The 22,277-nt window shown below is 45.1% G+C and overlaps 1 protein-coding gene across 3 annotated transcripts in view; it reads left to right on the top strand.

Moving 5' to 3' along the window:
• Window positions 1-22,277, top strand: part of UBE2F (ubiquitin conjugating enzyme E2 F (putative)) — a 48,188-nt gene that overhangs the window by 13,544 nt on the left and 12,367 nt on the right. For 2 of the 3 annotated variants that reach the window (XM_074315910.1, XM_074315911.1), the window contains exons 4-5: window positions 2,458-2,523; window positions 18,312-18,379. In XM_074315910.1, coding sequence (XP_074172011.1) covers window positions 2,458-2,523; window positions 18,312-18,379 — 134 coding nt within the window. The remainder of the gene's footprint in view (window positions 1-2,457; window positions 2,524-18,311; window positions 18,380-22,277) is intronic. The other variant, XM_074315914.1, reaches the window with a different exon arrangement.

Here is a 22,277-nt window from a genome sequence, read left to right on the forward strand (position 1 = left end):
GTGAAGTATTTACAAATTATTTGGCTTAAAATGTTCCAGGGAAACGAACAAATAACCATGTGTTTGAACAGGCTAGACAAAGCAAGGTTGGCAAAATAGCGAAGCTGGGTAATGAATACATTATACTATTCTTTTAATACTATGTGTGTTAGGATATTTTTCTAAGTAGAAAGTAAAGTGGTCTTTCTATTTTCTACTCCCACCACATTTAATCGAAGACCACAAAAAACTTCCACTTAGATGTGGTTCATTTTGTCCTCGATTGTGAATCTTACACAGGTCGTTGGTTTTCAATCCATAAAGTGTAGCTTTGGCTTTGTCTAAAAATTTGGTTTAAAAACAATACAACTTTATAATTGGCTCTCAAACCAGGATTTTAACTAAATACCTTAGATGTGAAGAAGGCATGACCCGTCTCCCTAGCCTTACCGCTAAGATGTCAGATTAAAGAGACCACGTGTTACATGCCTCTTCTCTTTTTCTGCCTTCCCTCTCCCCCAGTCACAGTGGGGGGGATCTGACGCCGTTTATACAAGTAAGCCAGGCTTTCCACAAGTATGCAGCTCATTATCCAAAAGGAAACAAGAAACCTCCAAAGAATAAATTATTATCTGTTTAATCATCTTTCTAAAAAACTTAGGCAAGTGATATAACTTGCCACATAGCAGTGCCATTTAGTCAGTCAGAGCTAGTTCGGGGCTCCATACTGTGGGTTTATAGAGATTTCTCTGTTTGCAAAAAAATTGGAAAAAAAAATCTATCTTTCAGATAGATGGAAATATTATGTGAGTCTTAGCCCATGCTTACTGATAGAGGAAACGCCTAACTGCAGTTTTAATAAAGCCCGTGCATTGAACTAAAACAAAAACCTGACTTTGAACCTTTTGTTGTTGTTGTTAGAACTTCGAGTTTTTTTGACCTTTAAAATTTTTGGTTCTTTTCAGTAGTTTTATTATTTTTTAATCTACCTTGATAATTTCTTTTTTCTTGGTGGGCCAGTCTATGTTTGAGGGATTGAGTTCTACATCAGTACCTTTATTAAGACAAAGGTGAATGCTAGAGATGAAGAACAAATGGATAATCTAACTTCAAGCAATCAGTGAAACGTTCCCAGCCCTTGTCATGTTTTCATTACATGTGTTTCAAGAAACATGGCATTTATCTTTTCAACTTTGAAGATAGGAAAAACGAAGCCCATTGAAATTGTTCCACGCGCAGTTCAGATGTGGGATTTGGGTGAAGGTCTTGAATGCTTTGACTCCCGGTTTCTTTATTCCTAAAACAAGGAATGTGACAATGTAATCTCTCAGACTCTTCTTGCTCTTCTAGACTAAGTTATCTTTCACTCTGCAGTGATTTTCTGAAGGATCTGCTTAAAAAAAGAAACCCCACCAACAGGTCTGCTTTGTGTTTGGGTGGCACACTTGGCATGCCCGTGAGACAATGGCATGAGGCGTGGTACAGGGAAAAGAGGCATGGACCAGTTTTAATGTGGGAGCTAAACTTCCTTCTGTTAATAACCTGTATGATCTCGGGCTGGTCCCTGAACCTCTGTGGACCTTCGTGTCATCTCTCATGACTGGGGACTTTGGACCTAGATGGTCTCTAAGGCCGTTTCCAAGTCTAATTTTTAATCCTATTTTTTATTAAAATTCATACTATTGTAAAGCTAGGCAAATATTTTCAGTGGGATTGAAATAACGTCAGTAAGTGACAATTTCTGTATATGTTCTCCCCAGATTCCTTGGGGATTTGCCAGTCTGTGCTATTTGTTTGAAGGAGGCAGATGTTGGCTGTGGCCACCCTGCCGTGTCTGTACCACTAGCTCTTCTCCCGTGGGAGCTCCTGCCCAGGTCCACACCCCCTGGTCTAGTGCAGGTGGGCATAGAGCGTGGCCATTGAGTCAGCAGAGCACCCTTTCACCAACGAAGCAGGCTGAGTTACCAGTTGGGTTGTGAAGACATTTAAAGATGCCACAGAAAACACTGGGTGTGAGCTAACTTAGCAGATACATTTCTTTTTTAACTTCTATTTGCTATGCAAGTAACTGTGGTGCTAGGTGAACAGACCAGAGGTTTGGCCTGGGTTCTTGTTCTGGTTTTTCCATGTTTAGCCAGCCTCATCCACATCGGTTAATTCCCCTGAAGTGTGTGGTTTTTTCTTTTTAAAATAAAGTAGCATAATTCTTGAAATTAATGAAACGATCTCTATCGTTAGTGACCATTTAAGGATTGGAAGAAACCATCTCAATTTGGAATTAACGAGTAAAAGACTACCAGGGGGAAATCACATGGGAAAGCCCATTGGTTTGCAATTTGAGCACTTTGGCACAATTATTATCAGGCATCTGGTGAAGGGGACTCAGCACCATGACACTGTGTGTGTGTTGTGAGGTTGGCCTCACCGTGAGCTCTGCCCCAGCTCTCACACCTTCCTGACGTGCTGTTTCTTTTGCAGGTACATGTAAAGTGCATTTTCCTGATCCAAACAAGCTCCATTGCTTTCAGCTAACTGTAACCCCAGGTAATATTCTTACATACTTTGGTGTTAAAGTGATTTTCAAACGGCAAATTTTAAAGGCTGCCCAAACCTGTAGTCTGTGACCTGGTGTGTCCTTTGAGTTTGTGGAAGTGATGACCCTTCCATATGAAGACAAGATAGGTGCTTTGCAGTCGAATAAAGCCGGTGACGTGAATCTGACGCAGGAGTGTTCACTCCGGTGATGAGACAGGCTGGCCGCTGCAGCGAATGAGGGCAGAGCTGTGGGTGTATGGGGAGCGTGTAAGCTCTTAGGTCTCAACTCGGTTCCGCCCCTGCTCCGCGTGGCATGGAGCTGGGACTGTGGTTACATTGCTTCACAACCTCTCCGCCGCAGCCACCTGGCTGCAGAGGAGATGGAGTGGGACCTATGTCACAGGACAGTTAGGAGGTTGCACAGATAGTGTGAGGAAACGCTTCAGCCCAGGGCCTGGCCCACGCGCACCAGCCGGTTGCCAGCTGCCCTCGTTAGGACTGATAAGTGTCCCAGCCAGAGGGGGGACTTGGGGTTTTCTGTTCACAGTGCAGCTCCCGGCCGCGCGCAGTCCAGCAGTGTTGACGCTGGGCGTGGGTGTGGTGCCATGGGCAGCCGGTGCGGTCGGGCAGGAAGAAAGGGGGACAGAGACTTAACTAGAAGGGACGGGAGTGTGTGGAGGAAGTGGGGGTCCTGTTTTATTTGGGGAATGCGGAGGGGGTGAGGAACAGACTCAGGAGTCACTAGCTGACTTAAAAGTGAAAGAACGCAGGAGGCGGCCGGTTAGCTCAGTTGGTTAGAGCATGGTGCTGGGAACACCAAGGTTGCCAGTTCCATCTCTGCATGGACCACTGTGAGCTGTGCCCTCATTACCAACAACAGCAAAAACGTGAAAGAAGGCAGAGTTTCATAGGTGAGAACAAGCTCACAAATAGCCCTGGGTTGTCTCCTGTAGATAGGTGTTCTCCTGTGGAAGACGTTTGCTAATAACAGGAGAAATCCTGTGTCAAACCATGCTTGAAACGTTTTACAAATCCACTGAATCTGGGTGGAGGTTCTGCTGTGTTTCCCCGAAAATAAGACCTTGCTGGGCAATCAGCTCTAATGCATCTTACTATAAGACCAGGTATAATAGAATGCGATATGATATGATAAAATGTGTAATACCGGGTCTTACATTAATTTTTGCTCCAAAAGACGCATTAGAGCTGATTGTCCGGCTAGGTCTTGTATTCGGGGAAAAACGGTACCAACAGCTCTGGAACGTGTGCGTACATTCAGTCTGGTAGCATTTCTGCTAAGATGACTGAGCACTGGGATAGTTAGAAATGGGCGTTCCACTCGCCTGACACCCAGAGATAACCAGAGCTAGGACTTTGAACCGAAATGACGAAAGTGGTGACCATTCTTTGGTGCCTTCAGAAAACCCACTGCTGGTTCTGCTGTTTTTAGCCAGGGGTATTGAGGACACTTTATTTCTAGGTGACTCAAGGTCACTGTGGTGGCCGTCATTTACTACTAAGCAGTGCAGGGTATTTTCAGAAATTACTGTGTTTGTCACCAAACCGTCCTGGACTTGTGTGTTTATAGTAAACATCTCCTCTGCCCCTGCCTTTTTCTAGGGCCTTCCAGTGGCTCTGCGCTTGCCCAGCTCGGGCTCCGTGGGCCTCTCGCACTTGCTTGACTTTGCCAGGCTTGTTAGTATCTTCCATGAGCGAGCTCGCGTGGGGTCCAGCCTCTGGATGAGTGTTTCCCTTTTTTTTAACTGCGTTTTTTGTTTTTGTTCCTTTTACCAAGTTACAAGGATGTTGGATATGACATCATCTTTGATGTTCTTTTTATTGTTCTTGAAGTCGGAGCACAGTCGTTTGTTATGGTTTGGGTGTTCACTGTTGGATCAGAGCAAAGGAACTTATGTGTTGGCGCCTGTAACTGCCGAGTGCCTCGGCGTTGGTATTTGTTCCAATGGGACCTACCAATCACATGGGCTGTGTACCGAGCATGCGCTCACACACTGTGTCTGCCGGGTCCTGGGTCTCGGTGACTCAGGGCTGTGTACCTAGCATGCGCTCACATACTGTGCCTGCCCCGTCCTGGATATCAGTGACTCACGGACCTGCTGCGGCCCCTGCCCTTTGCTGTTCAGAGAAGCATGGCAGCCACCTGCCAACCCTGGAACTTGCCTAATATCACGGTTTTTGAAAAACTTTCTGGAGTCATGCTCCTCTTAGTATTGAAAAAAAAATTAGAGCTATACCTGGAAGTAGAGTTTTAACAAGGTGTGAAGCCGGTGATTTTGAAGCCGGCTCATTTGCTGCAGCCAGTGTCCTGCAGCTGAGTCTGAAAACACAGGGAAATGAGGCCTAGATAGTGGGCGGCCAGGTGAGTCGCCTCTGCCTCTGAGGCTCAGAGGCCTTTATCTGGCTTCTGGCAGCACTGGTCCTGTTCACACTTGGTAACATTTTCATAGTTTTGTTTGTGTTTGGAATGTCCCTCATGCTTAAGGATAAGTGTACTCTTCAGAGAAAAGATGGAACTGCAATTTGGTGATGGGGGGGGGCAAAAAGAAGTGAATTTAGGAGGGAAAAAAGTCTTCACATCAACTCACCAAACAGGAAAAAAATACTAGTAAGTGAAATGAAACAAAACAAAGCAAAAATTAGAGACTGGCTGAAATGTCCCCTGGAACCTTCTGTGCGGCCAGCGGGACTATCTGAAAAACGGAGCCAGGTCATAGCTGCCCAGTGGTTGGTGGAGGTCCCATCCCGTCAGCCTGACCAGTGTGACCTGGTGGCTTTTAGGCAAAGGAGACCATGGACTCACGTAACTATTATTATTTTTTTAAATTTTCCTTTATAAGTACATTTTACTGAGGTCTAAAATTATAGACAACACGATTTACTCATTTGAACTGTACAGCTTAATGAGTTTTCAGAAATGTAGGCACCTGTGTAACCACAAGCCCTGTGAAATATTCCCAGCACCCCCAGAGTTCCCTTTGCTTCTCAGCAGTCAGTTCTTCGCTCCCTGTGACGCACCCGAGTCCTTTCTGATTTCTAGTTCCATAAATCAGTTTGTCAGTTCTTAAATTTCATATAAATGGAATCTTACATACTCTTTTATCTTATGTAAGAGAATCTTCTGCACTCTTTGGCTTCTTTCACACAACATGTTTTTAAATTCATATGTGTTGTGTGTGTCAGTAGTTCCTTTTTATTTGTTGTGTGAATAGGCCATAATTGGTGCTTTTCATATTGACACATTTGAATTCTTTGCAGCTTCACGAATAAGATCTCTGTTAGCATTCTCATACCATCCTTTGTGTACTGCTAATTTTTCATTTCTCTTTAATGAAATTTCTGAGTTATGGGAAAGATTCATGTTTAACTTTTTAAGAAGGTTTCTAAAGTGGTTGTACCACACACCAGCTAGCAATGTATGAGAACTTCCAATTGCTCTACATACTAACTTGTATTTGGGTATGAAATAGTATCTCATTGTTGTTTCAATTTGCATTTCCCCAGTGCTGGGATTTTGATTGAGACCGTTGACACAATGTATCAGTTTGGCAAGAAATGATAACAATATTGAGTCTTCCAATGCATAAGGATGGTAAATGTCTCTATTTATTTAGATGTTCTTTAGTTTCTCTTGGCAGTATTTTGTAATTTTTAGTATACATATAGGTCTTGCAAATACTTTGTTAAATGTATTGATAAGTATTTCGTGTTTTTTTAAGCTGTTGTAAATGTTATTTTTAAAATTTCCATCTTGTTACTAGTGTATAAAAATACAATTGATTTTTATAAAAATACATATTGATCATGTGTCCTGTCAACCTTGCTAAATCTACTTATTAACTTCTAGTAGCATTTTAATATATTCTTAGGATTCTGTGGTGATCACATCTGTAAATAAAGACATCTTTACTTCTTTCTCACCGGTTCATATGCCTTTAATTTCTTTTTCTTACTGTACAGTGTTTATAGATGTAGTGAGAGCATGTTTCTGATCCTGGGGGAAAGTGTTCATTATTCATTGAATAAGGTGTCAGCTGCAGGTTTGTTTTTTAAAGGTTTTTAACCTTTATCAGGTTGAAGAGTTTCTTTCTTTTCTTGGTTGCTTAGTTTTTATCATGAATGTATGCTGAATTTTTTTCAAGTGGTTTTGTTTTGTTTTGTTTTTTTGGGGTTTTTTTGGCACCAATTGAGATGATCATGATTTTTCTCCTTTATTTTTGTAAATATGGTGAATGACACATTGATTTGTGAATATTAAACCAACATTGTATTTCTGCAATAAACCCCATTTGTTTGTGATCTATTATCCATTTTTTTATATTTCAGGGTTTAATTTGCTAATATTTTGTTATAGACTTTTGTGTCAGTATTCGTAAAGAATGTTCGTATTTTTTTCTTTTTTCTTTTCTTGTCATTTCTTTGGTTTGGCATCAGGGTAGTGCTATCCTGGTAGAATAAATGAAGTGTTTTCTGAAAACGTTTATGTAGGATTGGTATTATTTCTTCTTAAGTGTTTGATAAAATTCACCAGTTAAGCAATCTGGACCTGAAGTTTTTCTGGGAAAGTTTCTATTTATGAATTTATTTAATAGATACAGTGTTATTCAGCTTTGGTGTAATGTTTTACTTTAAAGCAGTTGGTCTATTCCATCTAAGTTGTAGAATTTATTGATGTAAAAGTTGTTCAGAATATTCTTTTACTCTTCTAATGTCTGTAGGATCTGTACTGATGTCCCCCTTTTCATTCCTGATATCATTAATTGGGTCTTCTCCTTTTTTTTTTTTAAAGGTTTTTTTTTTTTTTCTTTTCTTTTTTTATTGGGGAAGGGCAACAGGACTTTATTGGGGAACAGTGTGTACTTCCAGGACTTTTTTCCAAGTCAAGTTGTTGTCCTTTCAATCTTAGTTGTGGAGGACGCAGCTCAGCTCCAGGTCCAGTTGCCGTTTCTAGTTGCAGGGGGAGCAGCCCACCATCCCTTGCGGGAGTCGAGGAATTGAACTGGCAACCTTGTGGTTGAGAGCCCACTGGCCCATGTGGGAATCGAACCAGCAGCCTTCAGAGTTAGGAGCATGGAGCTCTAACCGCCCGAGCCACCGGCCGGCCAGGGTCTTCTTTTTTCATCTCGATGATGTTAGCTTTAAGGTTTATCCAGTTCATCTTTGCAAAAAACTTGCTTTTCTTTTTCTTCCTTAAAGCGGAAACTTAGATAATTAAAAAAAATTTTAAGCAGTGTCTATTGAGGTGTAAGTTGCTTTCTATAATTTAGCATAATGCTTTTTCACCCATGTTGTTATATTACTATTTTGTATCTTTTTATTGATGAGTTGTATTCTATTATACAGGTATATAATAGTTTATTTATACATTCACCAGTTGGCGGCGAACCTTTGTGTTGTGCACTTTGGGGCCATTTTGCATAAAGTGCTGTAAACCTTTGAGTGTAGGTCTTTGTCTGCCACTGTGTGTTTATTTCTCCTGCCAGTGGAATTACGGGGTCCTGTGAGTAAATTTAACTTTATAAAACATACCATACTGTTTTCCAGCGGTACTATTTTGCATTCCTGCTAGCAATGAATGAGAATTCCAGTTACCCCACATTCTTGCTAACAACTGCTATTGTCAGTCTTTTTTATTTTAGCCTTTCTAGTGGGTATATATCTCATTATGGCTTTAATTTACATTTCCCTGATGACTATGATGTTGAGCATCTTTTCCTGTGCTTGTTTTCTATCTGTGTATCTTCTTTGTTCGACTATCCAAGTATTTTGTCCATTTAAGAACTGTCGCTTGTCCTGTTGTTACTTGAGTTGTAAAGTTCATATGCCTGGATGTAAGTCCTTTATTAGATGTGTGGGTCTTTTTAGTGGTTAATAACATCCTTCTTATTAATGTTACATACATGAAGATTTTTGACTGGGGAATTCTATAGCTACCATTGTAAATCTTGTATATTTATGTGTATATTCACCTAAATTTGCTTTTTAATGTATTGATTATTAGATTACTGTTTTCTTAATTTGAGCTTTTAATTTATAAAAATTGCTTAACTGGTGCATGGTAATAAAAGTGCAGCTTGCATTGAATTACAAAATTTTAATAGATCTATCTGTTATCCCCGTTATGTTGGTTAGGTTTGTTTTAGAGCATTGGTCTTACAGAAGGAAAAGTTTCTAAATGTGTAATAAGGTCAGATCCCAATTTCTGAGCAAAGAAATATGGTCAGTAAGCCTTTGTAGTTTATGTTAATATGTCAGGGTTTCACACACAGAATGTATACTCTCATCCCTAGTTCTTTCTAGGTTGACTTTTAACTTTAATATGGAGCTAACCATTATGAGGGGATAAATTTGAAGAACAGACTTTTTCCTGATGGAGTCTTCTCTTTCAAATAGCCGTAGAAATACAACTAGCAGTTCTTTTCTTTTTACTAATAGAAATGAGACGTGAGCAGTAAGACCGGCACATACCTTAGCCTCGGCTCACTTTTGTGGGAAAATGTCCCCTGCTCCTTCCGAGAACTCTGTTGATGTGATGCCTTGCTTGCCATCCTACCGAGGAGGTGACTCGTCGTCTGATTCACACTGTTCTTACGTTGACGTCTACCCGCTGCCTCGCACATAACTCCGAGGCAGTTTTTCATGGCACGATCAGGCTTCCTGGAGTGCGTATGAAATTAAACGTCTGACTTCTTGTTTTAAAAGCCATTCATTGCCATGGTTAAAAATATATTCTGATGGTCACCTCCATACACACATGTACATAATGTATATAAGAGATCCAAAAATAGTGTGCGGTTTAAAGGCGAAGCTGTTGGGTGTCGTAAAAGTTGCCAGCACTCCTTGGGTTTCCCGTAACGCCTACTAGTGTATATGTGGCTTAGGCTTTTCTTTGTCCTTCCAGAAATCCTGTTTATTGAGAAATAATTTATAGACAGGAACTTCAGTGCTGTTCATAGGTGTCAGTACTCTGCATTGTGACTGTCTATGTGACCACCAGCACAGTGAGATACAGAATGTGTCATCCCTCGTCCCCTTGGTGGTCAGGCCCCCCTCCCCGCCCCTGGCAGTCATTGATCTGATTTCTGTCCCTGTTGTCCACCTCTTCCAGAGTGTCATATGAATGGGCCCAAACTGGAGCACATCGTCTGGCTTCTTTCACTTAGCACAGTACTTTTGAGATCCATCTATGTTGTTGCACGTGTTACTACCGTGTTTCCCCGAAAATAAGACCTAGCTGGACAATCAGCTCTAATGCGTCTTTTGGAACAAAAATTAATGTAAGATCCGGTCTTATTTTACTATAAGACCGGGTCTTATGTAATATAATATAATGTAATAATATAACAGTATAATACCGGTCTTATATTAATTTTTGCTCCAAAACACACATTGGAGCAGATTGTCCAGCTAGGTCTTATTTTTGGGGAAACAGGGTTGTTCCATTGGTCATTGCTGACTTTCGGGGTGGGGGAGGGGCCATGAGCCAAGGTATACAAGTGGGGGGAGCTTATTGAAGCTGAAAAATGAAGGAAATGGAAAATGAAGTTTTCCCTGGAGCCTCCAGAAAGGAATGCAGCCCTACCAACTCTGATTTTAGCCCAGTGAGACCCACTATGGGCAGATAGTAATTTATATTGTTTAAGCCACTTAGCTTGTGGTAATTTATTACAGCAATAGTATGTAACTAATCCCAATAGATGTGCTTTTTGTGTCTTAAGAAATCTTTGTCTAAGAAATACAAAGATTTCCTCTTATTTTTTAAAAAAGTTTTATAGCTTTAGATTTTACAGTTAGGTCTGTGATCCATTTTGAGTTAATTTTTGCATGTGGTGCAAGATAAGGGTCTGGTCCGCCCCTCCACCCCCAGCGGGAATGGGGAAGTGGTGTTCCCTTCTGTTTCCTGGAAGAGTTTGTGTAGAATTAGTATTCTTTATTAAAGGCTAGACTTCACCAGTGAAGCTACCTAGGTCTGGAATATTGTTGTTTTGTTTCGTTTTTGTGGTAAGATTTTTAAGTATGAATCCAATTTCGTTAAATAGATAAAGGGCTATTTTGGTTATTTATTCTTGAGTGAGCTTTAGTAATTTCTGTCTTTCAAGGAATTTGTTCATGTCATCCATACTTTCAAATTTATTGGTGAAAGTTTGCTCTTAATAACTTATCCTTTTAAGTTCTGTAGTTGATATCCACTCTAACTCCTGTTACTGAAAAGTTAGGTTTGCTTTTTTTCTTGATCAGTTTTGCTAGAGGATTATCAATTTTATTGATCTGCCTTCTCGCTTGTCCCACCCCCCGCTTAAAATTGCAACCCCTCCCACCTCCTATTCCCTTAGGTCTTTTCACCTTCTATTCTATAATATTTTTCGTTTACCGCTCATATCTTTATTTCCTTCCTACTGCTTGTTTTCAGTTTAATTTGCTCTTTTTCTAGTTCTTAAGGTGGAAGGTTAGACAGATAATAGTATATTTGTTTTCCCCGCCCCAGACTTTATTGTATAGTTCTCATTTACTTTACATATACTATAACCCAGAGTGTTATCTTTGCTTTTTTGGGGGGCGGGGAGAACAGTGTGTTTCTCCAGGGCCTATCAGCTCCAAGTCGTTGTCCTTCAATCTAGTTGTGGAGGGCGCAGCTCACTGGCCCATGTGGGAATCGAACCGGCCACCCTGCTGTTCAGAGCTCACGCTCTAACCAACTGAGCCATCCAGCCACCCCTGTCTTTCCTTTAAACAATCTATTTTCTTTATACATTTTTCAATGTACTGTTTATGACCTTTATTCCCTTTTGTAAATCTGAGTTTCCATCTGTTATTTTCCTTCAGCTTGAAGATCTTTGGATTTTTATTTTGTTTTGTTATTTTTGGTATCGCAGATTTGCTGACGATGAATTCTATCAGCTTTGCTGAATATTGAATTCTTAAGTTGATAATTTCAGCATTTTAAGGATATTCTTTTGCCTTCTGACTTTTTTTCTTCTGCATTTTTTTCTTCTAAGAATTTATGGTAATTCTTTGTTCCACTTTTATACAATGTGCATTTTATTCTCTGGGTGCTTGTAAGATTGTGCCTCTATCACAGTTTTCAGGAGTTTATGATGTGCTTTGATGTGGTTTTCTGTCTATTTCACTTGGGGTTTATTGAGCTTTTTGGATCTGTGAGTTATAATTTTTATCGAATTTATAAATAACTTGGCCAACATTTCTTTTAAATATTTTTTCTGTAACCCCTTTCTGGGACTCCGATTACATATATTAATATCTCTTATATGTTACCTCTACATATAAATTATACTTCCACTAGGTCCAAGGTTTTGTTCACGTTTCGTTTGATGCTTCATTGTGGATAATCTCTATTATTCGGTGTCTGATTCACTGAGCAGCTCATTCAGTGATGTTTTCATTTTAGATACTATGTTTTTTTAGCTGTTGTTGTTTGCTTCCTTTTTTATCTTTTCCATTTCTTTCCACATTATGCCCATGGTTTTCTCTGCATCTCAGCGCTGCTTCATAGCAGCCAACCTGCTGTTTGTCTGCAGCCCCACGGTGGCTTCCTGACCCCATGTCACAGCCGACACACCGGCCTGCAGGCTCCTCGCCACCCCGCCCGCGAGGGGGCGTGGCCCCAGTCCCACACCTGCCTGAGCTGGCCCCTGCTCTGCTGCGTGTCAGCGTCTGCTGTCAGCACTGTCGCCCCCCTCCCTTGTCTGCTCCTGCCCTGGCCATCCAGCTCTGCCACCTGCTAGCTGTGGGGCTGCAGTCAGTACGTGATCCCCGGCCTCAGTTTCTCCGTTAGAGCATGATGTCTTGCTGTCCCACCGAGCACTGTTGGACTGGGTGACTGTGTGCGTGGCCTCAGGTGACCACGCGTCCTTATTCTCAGATCTTACCTAATGCTACCCCCCCCCCAAGCTATCCCTGAATAAGTCAACCCACACCCGCTTTCCCTCCTGTGAAGCAACTTGATGAGTGATGGGTGTCACAGTGTCGCCCCGGGTGTTGGACTAGGCAAACTCGACCCGTGAGCCAGGCCTGTGCAGCCTTCAACCGAGAAAGGGTTGTACATTTTCAAAGGGCTGTTAACAAACAAAACAGTACGGAACAGAGACCTGCGGCCCGGAGACTTACTGTCTGGCCCCTTACAGAGAAAGTACGCCGACCGGGCCGCTGAACACACTGGCCGGAAGCTGCTTTTCTGACTGAAGTTTAAAATTTACGTGGAGTGTCATTTCCAGTGTGCTGTAAAGACTGACATTTAAAGATAAAAGTATCATATTACTTTTAAATGTTTCTGGTGGATACACCCACCATCCTGCTTTTTTTAAAAACATAAACAAATGCTGCTTCAGTGGTTGGGAAATGCCCACTGCTTCTTCCTCTCCCTGCCCAAGGTTTTCATTCCACTCGTCCCATAGAGTTTTATCCGAATGTGAGCGTCTTCCTACTTAGGAGGGTTTCTCACCCTGTCCTACTTTTTTGTAACTATGTATAGAATAATTATTTTAAAAGTTCCTCAACTATAAGACACGTAGGTATCAAGCACTTTCTTTTCCATGGTTATTAGTTACTGTTTGTACCAGCTCTGGGCCCCTGGTTTCCCTCCGAGCCAGCTACCGTCCTGTCCCATCTCCCCAGCCCTCTAAGGGGACCTCAAGGCTCTGTCCTTGGATCGCCATGGTCAGGTCCCCAGGGACCTCACCCGCTCATGAAATCTAAACACATCTGTACACAGAGCAGCTCCCAAACGCCTCTCATCCAGCCCAACCTCTCCCCACATTCCAGAATGATCTGTCAGCTGCCGTCACTGCCTCCACTTGCATGTTGATGTGAAATCTCAGAGTCACGTGTCTGATGTTGAACTTCATGTGCCCTCAGTTGTGCCTTCTGGTGGCAACACTGCCCTTTCAACCAAAGGGTCAAAGATCCTTTGGTCCCTTTCTTCCCCAACCCACGCTGAACCTGCCAGCACAGGGCGTGTTGCTCCCACCAAAGTATTTCCCCTTCGGCTGCTCCCACCCTGATACTGACCGGCATGGTCTCTCACCTGGCTCCCCAGGGCTTCCAGCCTGTGACCTGTTTATCTGTGCTCACCCCTCTCCTGGCTTTCTACTCATTCAGTGGCCGCAAGGCCGAGCCGGTTACCCCTTGGGCCTCAGCTCCGATTCCCTGTCTGGCTTTCTGGCCTCTGCAGTGTTCCCTGGACATACCCGCCCCCTCGGTGGCCTCACCCAGCTTCCCCTCTCCAGAGTGTTCATTGCTCTGGTATCCTCCTTTTTCAAGCCTCTCCCCGCTCCTGCTCCCTTCTATTATATATTTATTTATTCTGTCTCCTTCCACTGGAGAGGAGGCTTCATAGGGGCAGGAAGGTGCCTTGCTGCTGTGTCACCAGTGCTGGGAGCAATGCCTGGCACGTGGTGGGCGCTCACCAAGTATTGGTTGGGTGAATAATAACTATACCATGTGTCGCAAGCTTCGATGGTTATTAACCATAAGAGCATTTCATCTCAAATGTATCAGCGTGTTTCTCTGATTTAGTTAATACATTTGTGAAAGAATATTGTTTTATGCTAGAAGGAAGGACTCAGTGTCACTTTTCTGCTTTCATTTTGTCCGTAGATGTAGACACTGAGAACAGCTTCTCCATATAAATGAGCAGACGGCCATGGAGGGCGTTTTGTTGTAGCTGTGTCATCTGTCCTGGGACTTCCAAGGTCAGAGGGGCCAAAAGTGATACAAAGGACCATATTTTCCATGTATAATGTGCACTTTTTTGCCTAAATTTGTGAGGGAAAAATAAGGATGCACATTGCATGTGGGTAGTACGAATTCCGTGTCTAAATAAGTGTTTGTAATTCTTTTATTTGTGCTTGTGAGTTAAAAGAGTAACTCTAGAAATCAATGGCGATATCCGCATGCAGAATAATACCCTGGAATACGATCATTGGGTTTGTTGAGCTTACAACGAACTTGCAGCGACGAAGAGTTCTTGGCCTTCTTTGACGTATAAATATTTGTTACCGATGCATAAAAGTTTTCATGTCTTGTGTCTCTTCTTGTGTTTTGTAATTATTTGTTACATAACATTTCTTGTACCATAATATGTTAAAAAATAAATGCTAAAATTTTTTATAATACAAAAAACAAGTACCTAGATGTGAACAAAAATATTTGAATTAAAACGAAAGATTTTTTTCCCTGAAAGTTTGGGCCAGAAACGTGGGTGCGCATTATACACTGCAAAATAACAGTATTTTCACGATCTTTGAGATCTTTCGGCTGACTGTGAGATGAGGCCCTTCTTCCACTGTGCTGAGAGCAGAGAATGGGAAGGCTCCTAACTTGGAAAGGGCTCTGTCGCCAGGCATTAGCGTCCCTTCGCGGCAGTTTCTGAGGCGTGCACAAAATCACTTTCCCAAGACCTGATTGATCGCACATGTCACTCTTCACTTGGAAATACTGCATTTTACCTGAAATACTCAGAGCTGAGAAAACTGTGAAATTATTAATTTCATCATAGCCTTACAAATATAATATGTTCAAAACTTATCACATGCTTTATTTTTCCTCAAAAGCTTGAAGCTGCAGAATTTAGCTCATTGAGTCTGTCAGAAATATCTGCCGTATACACTAATAGGCAGAACAGTTCTAACTGCCAAACCAGTCAGCAGTCAGTCTCTTCCTCTCTGCCCTCTCCCCTCCTTTCCTTTCCCCGTTCCTCTTTTCCTCTCCCCTCCCCTCCCCTCCATTCCTCTTCCATTTCCTCTCTTCCTCTCTCCTCTCCACCCCTCCACCCCTCCCTTCCCTCCTCCCTCCCCTCTCCTTTCTTGTCTCCCTCCCTCTCACCCTCACCAAGTCTTCCCTTTTCATTTCTGGTCTCCCCGTGAGATCCATCTCACTTCCAAGTTCAGTTCCCAGTGCATAAGTGAGGCCTGGAGCTGGTCACCTGGGTGGAAGAAGGCGCCGTTCCTGTTGCTTGTTGGCGCCTCTGCTTCTCACGGGGGTGGGTGACGTGTTCTTTTATGGTCGTGTAGGGATGGCAGTTACTATGTGAGATGTTGCGCACGCTGCCCTGAGACTCCATAGTGTATCTGAATGCGAGGTCGGCCGACCTGACCCTGGATACTGTGGTTATAATAGAATCCATGCTTTGCCCTGAACAGAAAAGTGGATGTGAGGTGGGGGAGAGCACAGCCCTACCGAAATGCCTCATTCATGGGGCTTCCCTGGGACCAGTGCATCACCCGGTCCTTTGGGCCTCTAGGATTTGTTTACAACTCAGGCAGCATCACAGTAAGAAGCCGGATGAGAAGGAGGCCCTTTACAAGAGGAGGTGGCAGAGGACAGCTGGTGTGACTCCTTGACCTCAAGAGCTCTGGAGGGCAGGTGCATTTTAGGGTAGAGCACACGTGGACACTGGCCCTCTAGCAGTGGGTTCTCTAAAGCTCTTGGTGCCCACGACACCCATAACCTGGCTGGAGACACTGGTGTGCGGTTCCTCTCCCTGTCACCGTGGGGGTGGGGACAGGCTGGTCCACTGAGGCCTGGGTGCCAGGGGCTTCCCCACTGCGTTTCATTGTGTTGCGGGAACACCCAGTTGTCTTAGAAGCAGGGTGTTTTCGGCCACAGCAGCCATGGAGAGTGACAGCCTGTCACAGGCTGGATTTGGTGCCCTGGGCCACAGTGCGTGCGCACTGGGTTACAGACGCTCTAATGAGCCCCCTGCCCGCCAGCTCCAGAGCTGGCAGGCCTTTCTGCACGCCCGCCCCGCAAAGTGCAGGCCTGCGAGCCAGACCCGAGGGTGGCCCAGCAAGAACTCCACCGGGGTCTTCCCTGAGAAACAGCCAGAGGTGGTCTCGGGCTCCTCTCGCTCATCGGCTCCCCCAACTGCTTTTTCAGTTGGACTGTGGAGTTTCTAGGCAAATTCAGTAATAAACGCGCTGGAGCAGGTCCAAAGCTGTGTGGCTTAGGAGAGGGAAAAAGAAACACTGGCTCAGAAGCAGATCTCTTCCCAAAAGACACTTGTTCCATGAGATAGAGAAAAATTAGAGCAGTCTGCTGTTTTCAATGAGTTCAGAGATGATACAATTCTAATAATTATCATCTGAGAACTAGACTAGGCCAGAGGAACGTGATAAATTCTAAAGCACATTAGGCCAAATGACAGTTTGTTTGGAACTGGTAGGCAGTGGAGGTGAGGCTGTGATGAGTTAGAGGCACAGACAGCTGGAGAAAGGCTGCAGTGTGGCAGGATGGAGGGTCCAGACGAAGCCAGAACTGTGACAACACTTCCCAGTGCGCGTGGCTGCGGGAGCCTGGCGTTAGGCTGCGTGGGTGGCGGCATGAGCCGAGCCGGCACAGCCCTGGGGAACAAGGCGTGGCAGTGTTCTGTACCGAAGGTGCCCCTTATCTAAAACGTTCTTTTGTCTGGAGTTAAAATTTTTCCCCCCAAAATTTCTTTTCCAAAGACTTGATACAGCCAGTCACTAATCCAAGTGTGTTCTTGAGCACTAGAAATAGACTTGTAAATGCGGAAAGGACAGGCTGATGAAGCAGTTGGAAAAAATCCAGCGCCTTCCTCTATAATGAATTCTAGATGAAGGAATGAGCTGAGCACACACGTGAAATCGTAAGATCACTAGGAGAAAATATAGAAATAAAACATTTGTATAATCTTGGTTGGGAAAGACCTTTTCTTTTTAAACATAATACCAAAGACGGAAACCACGGGCAGACTGGCTTAAAAATGAAAGCTAGTTGAACGAAAAAGGCAAACAGGCTATTTATTAAATGTTCATTTTATATAAAAGGCTGAGGGAAGCGGTAAGATGTGGTATTGCTTATTTGCTTGTGCTGATAAATATTGTTGGGGAAGTTGAACTTTCTTTTAAAAGACAGTGCTCATTTTGTCGCATTGTGACGTCTTGAGTAATATAGCTCCTGGGGGACGTTGCCGGGCTCCGCAGGTTTGTGCTGGGGCGCCCTCTGCTGGCAGCAGCACCAGCAGCGTTTCCCACCGAGGCAGCCAGGCTCACCTGCGGGCGGGGGGAGGGACCGGAAGAGGCAGACAGGCCGGTGGCACAGCCAAGGGGGTTGGGACCGCGCTGTGGGGTCTGCAGACCTGGGCAGTGGCATGGCGGTACCGCTCTGACCCTGGACCTCCTCCTGCATGCCCGCCAGCCCCGTGCCAGAGAGCCCGCTCTGTTCTGCAGGCTGCACCAAGCTGCAGGCGGTGCACGGCTGTGTCCCCGGCCCGAGCAGTGCCTGCCAGAGGGTCTGTCTTCGGTAAACCTTTGTTAAAGGACCGGAAGCCACGTGCCAGGCACTAGGGGTACAGCAGTCGCCGCTAGTCTACCACCCCGTGGAACTGACGTTCTCATGGGGAGACCAGCAGCAAACAGGTGACCAAGCAGTGGGAACAAGGGGTTCCCAGTCATGGTGTGTATTTGAGGGGACACACTGGGTGTTACAGTGCAGACTGAGTGGGGCCCAGGGGGAGCAGGGCTGCTGAGGGTGTGTTCTGGGGGACTGAGGGAGAGAAGGAGCCGGTCTTGGCCTTCCAGAAGGATGCCTGCGCCTTCCCCAGGTCTCACGGACAGCAGGCGGCCAGTGTGGAGCCCCGGCTCGCCAGGCCAGGGCAGGGTTTGGTGACCTGACAAAAGCACCACACCCTGTTGTTAGCTCTTAATTCTCTGTATTTGCCATGTCCTAACATAGTGTTTGCTTTTGTTTCCTTTTTTAAAAAATTTAAAGGATCTTTTGTTTTGTTTTGTGTTTTCTGATAGATGAGGGTTACTACCAGGGTGGAAAATTTCAGTTTGAAACTGAAGTTCCTGATGCCTACAACATGGTGGTGAGTAGCCTGCCTTTGAGCCCTTGTTCCCTTCGTGTGGCTGGGTGGCCGTCGTGAGGCCCACACTTTCCCCCCTTCCCGTGTTCTGTCCCCTGTGTCCCCGGGGCCTGGGACTGAGCGTGAAATTGCCGATACTGCTGTGGGAGATGTCACTCAGCAGCGGGATTTAGGGTTTTAGTTGAGAGTCACTTGGTTGGTAAACGTCTGTGAGGACGTGCTAGGCAGTCCGCACTGGGCCTCAGCTCTGCCACGGTCGCAGTGGCCGGGCCGCGGCAGGACCTGTACTGTGAGCTGCCCGTGGATTCCATGTCACTCTTCCTTGTTAAATTCTGGCACTGAAGAAAACAGCATTTTATTTACAACTGTAGTTTTGTTTATGGTATAACACCAGAATTCCAGAAATGTGTAAAATATGTATTTTAGGGAAAAAATGACCTGTAGTTTTCAATTGTAAGTAATCTATACCCATAGCTACATGGTAATCCCTCATAGACCCTTCTAGGGAGTAATGATACCAGGCACTGTGACATTCTCTTAGCTCTTAAGGACCTTACCTACCATTAGGAAGGTGAGAGAAAATGTAGAAAATTCTCATAAAATGATAAAAGTGGTAGGTGGCAGATAGTAGACCGCGATCAGTGATGGAAACTAGTTGACGGGGACTCAGAGTAGAAAAAGAGTCAATTCTGGCAAGTGGCCGGGGCCGTTCAGCCCTAGAGAGTCAGCTGGCGTCGTCCTCCTGTGGGTTGGCCCGTCACCACGGGGTGACCTAGGCAACGTGGACGTCTCGGGAACCGTGCTGACAGGCATGGAAATGAGAGCGGGCAGCCTGTGTGGTGGACTGGCCGAGCGACTTCAGTGAGGAGCTGGGTTGAGGGCGGGGGGCGCAGTGAGAAGACTCAGATTGGGGGGCTTGCTGAGCATTTTCACTTGGGCAGTGAGAAGCCGTTGAAGATTCTGAACCAGTCCTCACACCCTGAGAGGGGAGAGTGGAAAGGGCGAGCTGTGCCTGGGGGCACGTGCAGTCCCGCTGGACCATTGGGGTTGGCTCGTGCCCAGTTCTCTTACTTACTGTATGACTACATGAATATGTATACATTCCCCCCAAGTTTCCCAGCCTTCTCTAAAGAGGAAGGGAAAACCTGATGGTAAAATTCAGTCCCTCGTTAACCTGAGGCTGTGGGTATTGGAGACACCATGTGCCCCGTTACTTTACCTGCAGTGACTGCTCCCCACTATATGACAAATGGAATCTTTCCTGCCCGCCCCCTCCACCAGAGTATAACTCGGGCTGTAACACTTTTGTTCAAAGCCAAACCTTTATCAATGGAAACTGATCTTTATTGGCTACTACATTAAAAATTTTTTTGACATGCAGTTTATGAGGATGAGTTAGCAATCCGAAAAACAAAAAACAGATGTAATTTGTAAGCAGGCAGGAAAATATGCGTTTCAGGTCTTTGTCCATCCGTCCAGCTACCTGCTGAGACTTTCCACAGTATCCTAATCACAAACTGAAAATCCCGGCTTGAAAACGTCGTACTCCCTCAGGTGAGAGGCAGCTTGAGAGGTTTGGATTAAGTACAGATATTTAGAATTTGGGGGCTGTTTTCATGGTTTCTAGAAACAACCAGACATACAGGACTTACAATGCCAGACTTTCAAGTTATCTGGACAAGCTATCTCTCTGGATTACTCACCAGAGGAATGTTAAAATGAAAGGGTGGTGAGTTTATGACAGTCTTTCCGGAAAAGCGGTGGGTTCCTGAGGAGGCGGAGGCCTGGGGAGGAGTTTAGCATAAGCTGGTGAACTTGGGACACAGCCTCAAGGGATCTGAGAGCTGTTGTTCTGCTGTTGCCGGCATGTGAGGCATCATTTAGGAGCAGTCTCGTTCCCAGTGTAGGAAGAAAGCAGAACATGAGAAAACCAGGAAGGAACAGACTTGTGGAGAGCTTCTCGGTGCTTCCACTCACTTTACCTCGCATCATTCTGCACCCGTTCCGTGGTGAGCTTCCTGTTCATATCCTTACACGTCAGCCGTTGAGGGCTCCCAACGGGACAGTGGACGGCTTGCCGAGTGAGCTGGGCTGGTCCAGACGGTTCGCTGAGTCTTGTCCAGAGCTGCCCAGCTTCCTGCCGCACCCAGTGGCCACTTGGTGGTGACGAAATGTTTGTCATAGTGTTCCTTCCCTGTGTGACTTCTTCAAGAAACTGCCAGGCAGGAAGTGGGTAAACCGGCTAGAAACCACTGGGCCTCAAAGACATGTGTCCTGTATTAATTGGTGACTTGTAATGATTTTACATTTTTATATTTCAGTTTCTGTCTCCTTTGGAAAATTTCTAACTGATGGGCTGGTCCCATTTCATCAGGAGTAAAGCCCCTTCTCCAGCTGGGAAACTCTGAGAGGCCAGTCCCCTGGGGTGGACCCGGCCTGTCACTCCCCGGCCTCTCCTTGTTCTCTGCCTCATCTAGGCTAAGGGGGCGCCGCTGCCTCACTGACAGGCCAGTGAGTAGCATGACCTCACGGCAAGAAGTCGAGGGTGACACTGTCCCCAGGAAACTATGAGGTGTAGTGCTTAACTGATACAACTTTATTGTAGTTGATCTTTACTTGTACAGTTCTCCTTAGCGTGTCTTTCCACTAGACTGTCAGCTCCCCACAGGAGGCGTCTGGGAATGTCCTAGTTACAGTGCTTCCAGCGCTGGAGGGCCTGCCACACCGTGCACGCAGCACACACCTGTCAGGGGTTGGCGCGCTCTCTGCCCCTGCACACCTGTGCTATAGGACATTGAACCAGCGTATGCCAGCGTATGGAAATACACAGGTTACGGCATGTGGGGCTGTGTGAGTCTGCGAGGCAGCTCTAAGGACCCTTGTTTCCTTTGGGTGAGGAGACTCGGCCAGTTCTTAGCAGATCAGCCCAACAGGCCTGCGTGCGTCTCCTCGGGGTTCATTTCATTTGCTGTTATGCCATAACCTAACTTGTATGATTTCTATGCTTCATAAGGACCTGTTTTTACCCCGAAACACTTACATTATAGTTCCTGCAATTAAAGTCTGTTATTTAGATTGTGAATTCGAAAAACTTTTAATCAGTGAAGTAGATGATGATTTTAGAATAAAACTTTTAAAAGAAAGAAAACACCTATTTGGTATCCCTCCCCCCGCCCCCCACCCCACCCCCCACCCCCCACCCACCTCCACCCCGACCCCCACGCACACACACCGTACCCAAGCAGCTACAATTCAAAATGCGCTTTGGCTCTTTGGCTTTTTGTCTCTGAACTTGACCTGATAGCCTCAAGCCTGCCTCGTGCTCTGTCTCAGTCCTAGAAATCGACTGAAATGATTTAGTGACATTCAGTGAGCTCCTAAAATGTGCCAGGTTCTGTGTCAGCTACTGCAGGCTAGACATGAGAAGTCGGGTGGCCTTTTGAGAATCTCAGTCTCCCAGGAGACAGACACAGACCCAGTGATGAGCCAGCCTGGTGATGGGCAGTGGGGAACCCCCAGGGTGACGGGACACCCGAGGAGGAGTAGGGCCGTGGTGCCGCCGGCGGCCCAGCTGTGGGGTCACACAGTCCCCAGGTCTCGGCTGCTTCATGGCATGTCCATCTTAGGTGGTTGGAGGAAACTGCGCTGAAGCAGGAGAAAGGAACCTGGCTTTTTGCTCTCTGGCACCAGCTTCCTCCTGGAAGTGACCATGTCACATCCTCTCGCGTTATTGGTAATGGAGCCGAACCAAGTAACACGGCCATGACCAGCCCCACAGCGATAAGGAAGGGCCGTCCGCCATGTTTGCAGGAGGAGAGCCTGACCTGCCTCTCGCCCCTCTTCTCTTTGTGCATTTACTATACTTGGTAGGAAATGGAGAACATGTGGCTGTGCAAAAACA

Source organism: Rhinolophus sinicus, linkage group LG01, assembly GCF_036562045.2.
Source record: "Rhinolophus sinicus isolate RSC01 linkage group LG01, ASM3656204v1, whole genome shotgun sequence".
Lineage (NCBI taxonomy): Eukaryota > Metazoa > Chordata > Mammalia > Chiroptera > Rhinolophidae > Rhinolophus > Rhinolophus sinicus.